General features: G+C 42.0%; 1 protein-coding gene across 1 annotated transcript in view; it reads left to right on the forward strand.

Annotated features, from left to right (window-relative positions):
- LNX2 (ligand of numb-protein X 2) overlaps positions 1 to 9,812 on the forward strand; it is a 179,926-nt gene extending 170,114 nt beyond the window's left edge. The window contains 2 exon segments of the mRNA XM_040426175.1: positions 6,471 to 6,629; positions 7,976 to 9,812. Of these exon segments, the coding sequence (XP_040282109.1) occupies positions 6,471 to 6,629; positions 7,976 to 8,111 (295 nt within the window). The 3' untranslated portion in view covers positions 8,112 to 9,812.
- Positions 9,813 to 10,313: the final 501 nt, after the last annotated feature.

Raw genomic sequence — 10,313 nt, forward strand, 5'->3', positions numbered from 1 at the left:
TTGCTTCAAAAATGAAATCATTGTGTAAAACTTACATAAATAAAAAAAAAAGTATACATATTAGGTATCTCCGCGTCCACATCGACCGGCTCTATAAAAAAAATCACATGACCTAACCCCTCAGATGAACACCGTAAAAAATAAAAAATAAAAACTGTGCTAAATAAACAATTTTTGGTCACCTTACATCACAAAAAGTGTAATGGCAAGCGATCAAAAAGTCACACGCACCCCAAAATAGTGCCAATAAAACCGTCATCTCATCCCGCAAAAATCATACCCTACCCAAGGTAATCGCCCAAAAACTGAAAAAAATTATGTCTCTCAGACTATGGAAACACTAAAACATGATTTTTTTTTGCTTCAAAAATGAAATCATTGTGTAAAACTTACATAAATAAAAAGTATACATATTAGGTATCGCCGCGTCCGTGACAACCTCCCCTATCAAAATATCACATGATCTAACCTGTCAGATGAATGTTGTAAATAACAAAAAATAAAAATGGTGCCAAAACAACTATTTCTTGTTATCTTGCCTCACAAAAAGTGTAATATAGAGCAACCAAAAATCATATGTACCCTAAACTAGTACCAACAAAACTGACACCCTATCCCGTAGTTTCTAAAATGGGGTCACTTTTTTGGAGTTTCTACTCTAGGGGTGCATCAGGGGGGCTTCAAATGGGACATGATGTAAAAAAAAAAAATGTCCAGCAAAACCTGCCTTTCAAAAACCGTATGGCATCACTTTCCTTCTGCGCCCTGCCGTGTGCCCGTACAGCAGTTTACGACCACATATGAGGTGTTTCTGTAAACTACAGAATCCGGGCAATAAATATTGAGTTTTGTTTGGCTGTTAACCCTTGCTTTGTTACTGGAAAAAATGGATTAAAATGGAAAATTTCATCCCCATTTGCCAATAACTCTTGTGGAACACCTAAAGGGTTAACGACGTTTGTAAAATCAGTTTTGAATACCTTGAGGGGTGTAGTTTCTTAGATGGGGTCACTTTTATGGAGTTTCTACTCTAGGGGTGCATCAGGGGGGCTTCAAATGGGACATGGTGTAAAAAAAAAACAGTCCAGCAAAACCTGCCTTCCAAAAACCGTATGGCATTCCTTTCCTTCTGCGCCCTGCCGTGTACCCGTACAGCGGTTTACGGCCACATATGGGGTGTTTCTGTAAACTACAGAATCAGGGCCATAAATATTGAGTTTTGTTTGGCTGTTAACCCTTGCTTTGTAAAAGTAAAACAAATATTAAAATGGAAAATCTGCCAAAAAAGTGACATTTTGAAATTGTATCTCTATTTTCCATAAATTCTTGTGGAACACCTAAAGGGTTAACAAAGTTTGTAAAATAAGTTTTGAATACCTTGAGGGGTGTAGTTTCTAGAATGGGGTCATTTTTTGGGTGGTTTCTATTATGTAAGCCTCGCAAAGTGACTTCAGACCTGAACTGGTCCCTAAAAATTGGGTTTTTGAAAATTTCTTGAAAATTTTTTGAAAGATTTGCTTCTAAACTTCTAAGCCTTGTAACATCCCCAAAAAATAAAATATCATTCCCAAAATGATCCAAACATGAAGTAGACATATGGGGAATGTAAAGTAATAACTATTTTTGGAGGTATTACTATGTATTATAGAAGTAGAGAAATTGAAACTTGGAAATTTGCAATTTTTTACAAATGTTTGCTAAATTTGGTATTTTTTTATAAATAAAAATGATTTTTTTTAACTTTATTTTACCAGTGTCATGAAGTACAATATGTGACGAAAAAACTATCTCAGAATGGCCTGGATAAGTCAAAGCGTTTTAAAGTTATCACCACTTAAAGTGACACTGGTTAGATTTTCAAAAAATGGCTTGGTCCTTAAAGGGACACTGACAGGCCTTCTGAGCATATTTAGCTCTTTATATGCCCCCCTAGGTCTTATAATAAGTTTCCAATTCATATAAGTATTATCCCTGTGCGCATTGTAAAACGTTAAAAATAATCTTTATAATCACCTCTCCTTTCTGCCCAAGGGGCGTTCTTTGTGCCGCATTTGTGTCCAGCCGCGTCCCAACTGCCGGATCCTTAGACACGCCCATCTCATTAGTATTCACTTGGCGCAATGTGATCCCGGCGAGCGAGGGTGCCGGGCGCATGCGCAGGATCTCCGAATGTCGGGGACAGGAAAATACCGCCCAGCGAAGTGAATACTAATGAGATGGGCGTGTCTAAGGATCCGGCAGTTGGGACGCGGCTGGGCACAAATGCGGCACAAAGAATGCCCCTTGGGCAGAAAGGAGAGGTGATTATAAAAATTATTTTTAACGTTTTACAATGCGCACAGGGATAATACTTATATGAATTGGAAACTTATTATAAGACCTAGGGGGGCATATAAAGAGCTAATTATGCTCAGAAGGCCTGTCAGTGTCCCTTTAAGGTGAAATAAGGCTGTGTCCTTAAGGAGTTAAGGTCCTTTTACACAGACCGATAATAAGGCAGGCTTATTATCATTGATTCACATTTGTAGAAACTCTAATTTCTGATACTTGGCCTGTGTAAAAAGTGCAGACATTCACCCAGTGAACAAACACTTGACCACCGGGTGATGGTAATTTTTTCTGATTGGTTGATGGTAATTTTTTCTGTGTAGCAGACCATCCTGTATAAACAGGGATCTGCTGGCCAGAAAAAAATTACTTTCTATGGGGAGGAGCAATAGCAATAGCCAGCATGTAAATGAAGCTCTCATCGTCCTGACAAGCAGGCAATTATCAGGAATGTTTTTTTTTTCTTTCCCGATAATTGCCTGCTAATTCAGTCCTTGTAAACGGAACTCTACACAGAGCAATTATTAAGAATGATAGTTCGTAGGAATGTTTATGCCCGATAAATGGCCTGATAATCTGTCCATGAAAATGGTCCTAGGTGTGTGCTGGTTCTGACTTCTAGCAAATATCAACTTCCATTTTTTTTTTTTATCGGATATTTTTTTTCAACAAAAATTTACAATTATACAACTATAAGGCCCCTTTAACACGGGCGAGTATTCGGCGCAGATGCGATGCGTGAGTTGAACGCATTGCACCCGCACTGAATCATGACCCATTAATTTCTATGGGGCTGTGCACACGAGCGGTTATTTTCACGCATCACTTGTGCGTTGCGTGAAAATCGCAGCATGCTCCTCTTTGTGTGTTTTTCATGTTTCGCAGGCCCCATAGAAATGAATGGGGTTGGATGAAAATCACAAGCATCCGCAAGCAAGTGCGGATGCAGTGCGATTTTCACGCACGGTTGCTAGGAGACGATCGGGATGGGGACCCGATCATTTTATTATTTTCCCTTATAACATGGTTATAAGGGAAAATAATAGCATTCTGAATACAGAATGCATAGTAAAATAGGGCTGGAGGGGTTAAAAATAAAATAAAAAAATAAATTAACTCACCTTAATCCACTTGATCGCTCAACCCGGCTTCTCTTCTGTCTCCTTCTTTGCTGATTGCAGGAAAAGGACCTGTGGTGACGTCACTCCGGTCATCACATGATCCATTACATGATCTTTTACCATGGTGATGGATCATGTGACGGACCATGTGATGACCGGAGTGACATCACCACAGGTCCTTTTCCAGCAATCAGCAAAGAAGGAGACAGAAGAGAAGCCGGGCTGCGCGATCAAGTGGACTAAGGTGAGTTTAATAATTATTTTTTTTTTTTTAACCCCTCCAGCCCTAATTTACTATGCATTCTGTATTCAGAATGCTATTATTTTCCCTTATAACCATGTTATAAGGCAAAATAACACAATCCACAGAACACCGATCCCAAGCCCGAACTTCTGTGAAGAAGTTCGGGTTTGGGTACCAAACATGCGCGATTTTTCTCACGCGAGTGCAAAACGCATTACAATATTTTGCACTCGCGCGGAAAAATTGCGCATGTTCCCATGTGAAAGAGGCCTTAGGGACACAGATATCACAGATGACATTCTAAAAATTATTTCCAAACATTTTGCATAGTTGGCATCAGCATCCCAACACCACTTCCCCCCCCCCCCCCCCAACTTAACCCACCCCCTAACTAAGAGACTGTTACACAGAACCTTGCAAAGAAAGCAAAAAAACTCCACATTTGAGGCAACCAGGCTATATGGCATATCAAGAGCCTAACCTCTCTGTCTTGAAACTCAGACAGAGCCTCCACTCCCCTTTTCATGTCCTCCAATCTATATTCATTTGTCCCCTACATCAGGTCTTAAGATGTGAGTTGCTAAGCAATCGCGCTTTTTGGGCCTCCTTCCACCACCACTAGGGGGGTAGAGTCAGGCCCAAGAGAAGACGCGCCAGCCCTGGCCGAAATCCATTTGTCCCATAATTTTGTAAACTTGGCGATGCACTGCCTTTCAACATATACCCCTCTTTCGTCCATTCTATTTAGAAACTCCGCTACAGAGGGTGGGCACGGGCAACGCCAATGTTATTTACTTGAATATTTCGATTTTTAGGCCCTATGTAATGGACCTGAAGGCACTTATTACCATTTGGTATATCCACGAGGCACCTTATTCTGAAATAGAAGTAATGCCTCTGGTCAAAAAGCCGCCATTTTTTCTTAACCCCTTCCCAACTGCCCACTGGCAGGGGCGTAACTATAGGGGAAGCGGCTGCTTTGGGGCCCTGACCCAAAAGGGGCCCATCCAGGAGGAAGAGGACTAAAATATTTTGTCAGGGCCCCCTTAACAGTATTACACAATGAAATTATATACAGTGACAGTATAGACACAGGAATGGGGGCGGCATGAAAGGAAGGGGTTGCGAAACAATTACTGGGGTAGAGGGGCCCCATTCAAAAATTTGCTGTGGGGCCAAGTCATTTATAGCTACGCCACTGCAATTAAATCTCCTGCTCCTGCAATTTAGCAGGAGCAGGTCGGGTCCCGGCTGACAGACACAGCGGGAACCCTGAGGAGAAAACAGCAGCGATTTATTATCGCTCTTGCCTGCTCTTGTGCCGGCAGGAGAGCAATGCATAAGAGCAGGAAGTTGCAGAGCCGCTTCCTCTATTAGTCCCGGTGGTCACGTGACCACCAGGGGTGTCTGGGGCAGGGGCATGAGCAGAGCTGCAGGATCTAAGGAGACCCTGATCAGCTCTGCCTGTGTGTAACGCCTACACTGAGGGTGTTTTCTCCTGTAACTGGGGCTCCTGTGGATGCCCCAGTTACAGTGGAAACAGTGAAAAAAAAGTTTAAAAAAAGTCAGTGTCCTCCAGAGGTCTTTTAATGACCTCCTGGGGGACATATTATGTGCCAAAAATAAATTAAAATATAAGTTAAAAAAAATAATTAAACATATACAAATAAAAAAATGTAATATATATTTTTTTAAATGCAGTCACTAACAGAAACTGTCGCCATAGTCGCCCTGTTCACTCAAACCTATACATGTTACATATGAAAACGATTATCACAGAATAGGTAACCCATTGCAATAATAAATTTTTGTGTCAGTTTTAATATTTAAGAAATAAAAAGCTATAATTTAAAAAAAATTACTTATAAACTGTTACTGCTATTACTAATAATAATTAGCAGTTTACCTCCAAATTAAACCTACAGTAAAAGGAAAAAAAATCTCTAAAAACCATTCTAATAAAAAGTCCTAAGTGTCAAGTAAAAAAAAACGCAAAAATGATTTTGGTAGTCAAACAAATAAAAAAAGCTATGGTCACTAAACCACCACGTACAAAAAATCACAAAAAGTTGCCTGGACATTCAGGCCTTTTTTGGGCCTGGTCATGAAAGGGTTAAGAAATTCATAAAACAAAGCAGTATGTAGTTGTAAATTCTGTCAAACCAAAATGTTTACCACTACATGTCAACCTAGTAAAAAAAAATAGCTGCTTTCTTCCAAAAACAGTGCTACTGTTGTCCATGGGCTGTGTCTGGTATTGCAGCTAAACACCATTGAAGTGAATGTGGGTTGAGCTGCAGTGCCATACTTAGGCCCTTTGCAGACGAGCGTTCCTCCCACAGCGAGTCCTCAACGCAGCTCCTGGCCTGACCTCCCAGCACTGCCGGGGGTCACATAGCATTATATTGGTTTATGATGCTATGTAACCCTTACAGTTCTGGAATGTATTGGATAACACTGGCATAATGCTGCCAGTGTTATCCAATACATTCCAGAACTGTAAGGGTTACATAGCATCATAAACCAATATAATGCTATGTGAATCCGTCAGTGCTGGCAGGTCAGGCCGGGTGCTGCGAAGAACGCTCGTCTGCAAGGGGCCTGGAAAAGGGGCCAGGGGTCTATGGAAAAAGCAGCACTTTGATTGGTTTAGCGTAGGACTGAAAATCATATAAGCAGAATTTTTGGAGGCATTCTCAATTTGATTGTTTTTATTGTCCTTATAGCTTGCATCTAAAACATAACGCTACCATTATACATTTTCCCTTTTTTTTCAGCTATCTCCACAGGTGCCATGATGTAATCTTGAGAAGAAGCAGTTTGGGCAGCTGGGGCTTTAGCATAGTTGGAGGTTATGAGGAGAACCACACAAACCAGCCCTTCTTCATTAAAACCATAGTTCTTGGGACACCTGCATACTATGATGGACGCCTTAAGTGAGTATGACTCAGAAGCGGAGGACACCTGCATCTTCCATATACTATTTTTACTCTCCACCCGATATCTGCATGTTGAGCCACTTAGTTCATGGCTGAGATATAATTCTTCCAGACAAATTTAATAGAGGAATATAAATATACCGTAGCTACCTATGGAAAGAATAAAGCAAACTCTGAAATGTTATGAAGTATAGATATCACTAGATATGTTTTCCATTGACCAAAGCTACTATGTATAGTGTGTCCTAGGATAATGATGCCTAACTGCCAGCAGAAAGGCTGTATGTGACCCTCATGAGGCTAAAGTGAGTCAGAAACAGGCAGGATACCTTCCACAAAGTGTATGGTCTTCCCCAAGTTACAAAGGTTGTCTAGGATTATATAAATATGGCTGCCTTTTTGCAAAAACTGGACACCACTATAGATCTACCTGCAGTAAAGAGCTGGTAAATCCTTACCTAGCAGATCCCATCGCGCCACCTTGGTGATGTCACGTCGATAACACTTGACCACTGCAGTGGCCTCAGTGGGACACCAAAGAGGCCAGTGATTGGCTGGAGCAGTCACCTTTTGATAACGTGACGTGACCACACTAGCCAGGTAAAAAGAGCTTGGCCAGGAGAACCAGAGCAACAGTGCAGTATCTACACATCACTACATGATCCCTGCCAAACAGGAAGTATACCAGCGAAGCGCCATAGTAGGGGAACAGAAGAAGACAGAACCCAGCAGTGTAGAATAAGTAAGTATGCTTCCCTTTACAGGTCTGGCAAACTGGAGCACTCTGGCCAAAAGGCCCCTGAAGGTGGCCAACCCTCTTAAGGCCCATTAATAAGTTGTGACCATCACTGTCCTAGAGCATCAAAAAGGATGACACCAAATATCTCCTTATTTGTGCCTAGGACAGGTGGATACAGGTAAATGTCATGTTAACCCTATGAAAAAATATGGGAAGTATAGGAACTGTGTTTCGTCCTGGGCTACTTTCCATCATATTGGTATAACATCATGACTACAGTTCTGATACCTAACTAATTAAATGGTCAAGTGACTTTTGTACATACCACAACCTAAAATATCTTCAGTGGAGTGTGTAAACCCAATGATCCTCAAGCTGGAAATGGCACTAGTAGAGAACCCATTTTAGATACAAATGACACTATTGTCCTGTGCTGTGCAACCAAGACCATTCAAAGTATATTAACCAACAGTTGTGTTGCGATGTGTCCGTACATGCCGTGTGTTGTGGGCTTGTGTCTTCATTGCCATCTTCAGTGTATAATGTAGATGGTGGGAGGTCTATGCTGCATTTCTTTTTACATGTGAAATATCTCCTTTTGCAGGTGTGGAGACATGATTGTTGCTGTTAACGGCTTATCTACTGTTGGCATGAGCCATTCTGCTCTGGTCCCAATGCTGAAGGAACAAAGGAGTAAAGTCACCCTCAGCGTCATCTCATGGCCCGGAAGCTTGGTCTAAGTGACTCTCTATTGTCGTGATTCTTCTTTTGAGCTAGCTGCTCCTCATCTCAGCATTACTGCAAGATGTTCAGAAAGTGATAAATGTGCGTTGTAAGCTCTTTGAAGTTAGTATCGAGGTGGGAAGGCTTACATGACGTCCCAGACATGCTCGCTACAAAGCGCCATTGCTTTTCTTCCAGCCATCCAAAAACTCTATATTGACAGGCGTCTGTAGATTGTGCTGGTTATCAGCTCATATACAATAAAGTTTTGCCATAGGGGTTAAGTAAAGCCAATGAGTACATGTTTTTGGGGTTTTCTTTTGTGCCACAGTTAGTGTTTTGATGGCCCTCGCTACATTGTCAGTAATGAAACCTGCTCCACCATCTTAATATTCTCTGTTAACGAAAACCGTACCCCCTCTGCATTTCTTTTTAGACTTTTGTGCTGCTGCGGGAATTTTTATTGGTTTACCTCATGGGGACATTGCCAATAATGTGAGTTCTATAAAAATGATATTCATCTGCCTGTGGCGGCTCTGAGAAATCTACAAAAAAAAATGGGGGCCAAAGCTAAAACTTGGATATATGGGTTTTGTACTGTGCAATAATTGATTTCTCTCTTCTCTTTTTTGGTAAAAAAATTTAAAACACAATGTATCCTGTACAATGGACAAGGGGATTCCTCTCAAGGTTTACCTTCCTGATAATGAATGTGCTTTTTTGTTAGTATGAAGAAACTTTTGATATTTTTACTGCAATATTTCTATTTGGATGTGCTTGTGTCTGTGGACTTTTTACAAGGTTGGACATGAAGGCAACTTGTTGAACTCATATTGCTTCAATCGAGAGTGGGAATCCTTGGGTGTCCCTACCTATTGCTACCAGATAATAAAAGATGTGCAATTTCTGTGATGATTATTATGGGAGAAGATACTATCTGTGTGACATGCATTTCAATGTGGAGGTTGTTTTTTTTATCAGAACAGGGTGCGCTTGTTGGCTTTATACAGTATACGTGACCATTTTGTGGGTTAAATAATTTTTGGATGAGATTAAAGCCTAAGGCTAGGGCTACACGGCGACTCATGCTGTGATCCCATTCATTTCTATGGGATCACCGCTACTCTGCGATCCTGGCCGTGGCAGCCCTAGCCTAAATCTGATATTCCTTCTGACTTCTCCTCACCCCAGTGGCGAGAGGTTAGTAAGTCACTGGCAGACACCCCGGACAGTAGGTTATCTCAAAGGAGCGGACATATGGAAATACTACATACCTGGTCCTTCTTTTCCTTAACATCTTCTATCAGGGGAGAATTGGTGCCCCACCATGCAAACAAGATAGTCAGCCAGTTCTGCTGAAATTGGTGGGTTTGACCAACTCTACTTTTATTTGTTTGGGTACCTTAAAGGGATTGTCCATTCTTTTTCCAACTGTACCTGTGGAAAAATCCATTCTTACCTGCTCTCCGCCTCTCCATTCCAGTTCCCAGCTGTCATCTCTGATCTTCCGGTTCCTGTCTGTCAACGTCCACATGGATGGTGTCATGGGTGCCACTACAACCAATGACCCAGTAGTGACATGCCATTTGATGACTCCGGACCACTGAGGCTAGTCATTGGCCCCAACGGCACACATCACCCTGTCTGTGTGTAAGTTGACAGGAAAGGACCAGAAGATGGGAAGAGTTAGGGAGGCTTACCTCCAGCAATACAGAGCAAGTGCGGGGAGCAAGTGAGTATAGGTTTTTCTAAAGGTTCTGCGCTGCGATTGGACAGAGCTACAGCCAGGGAGAAGGAACGCCTACTAGAGAAGCTGATGTCTCCTCCCCATTGCTCCGATAGTAATTAGCATATGGAGCAGGAGAGGAGACAGTAATGGGGCACTGCGGGCGAACGGAGTGGCGCCCAGGACTAATAGTAAGTGCTGGGACATCGCTGGGTGCCGCTCTGTGTAGCCTAATACCTAAAGTCTGGACCCAGGAAAAGTAGACTTTAACACATAATACAGGAGGCGGGTGCTGGCAGCAGAATCACATTGCCGGCACCCTGCCCCTGACAGGGATCTGCGATCAGCGGCAGTTAACCCCTCAGGTGCGGCACCTGAGGGGTTAACTGCCGCAGATCTGCCAGTACCCGCCTCCTGTATTAAGGGGTAATTAGCATTCCTGGTGCAGTGCGAGTATCGCAATACTTTTTCATGGTATCAAAAATTTGGTATC

Source organism: Bufo bufo, chromosome 3, assembly GCF_905171765.1.
Source record: "Bufo bufo chromosome 3, aBufBuf1.1, whole genome shotgun sequence".
Taxonomy (NCBI): domain Eukaryota; kingdom Metazoa; phylum Chordata; class Amphibia; order Anura; family Bufonidae; genus Bufo; species Bufo bufo.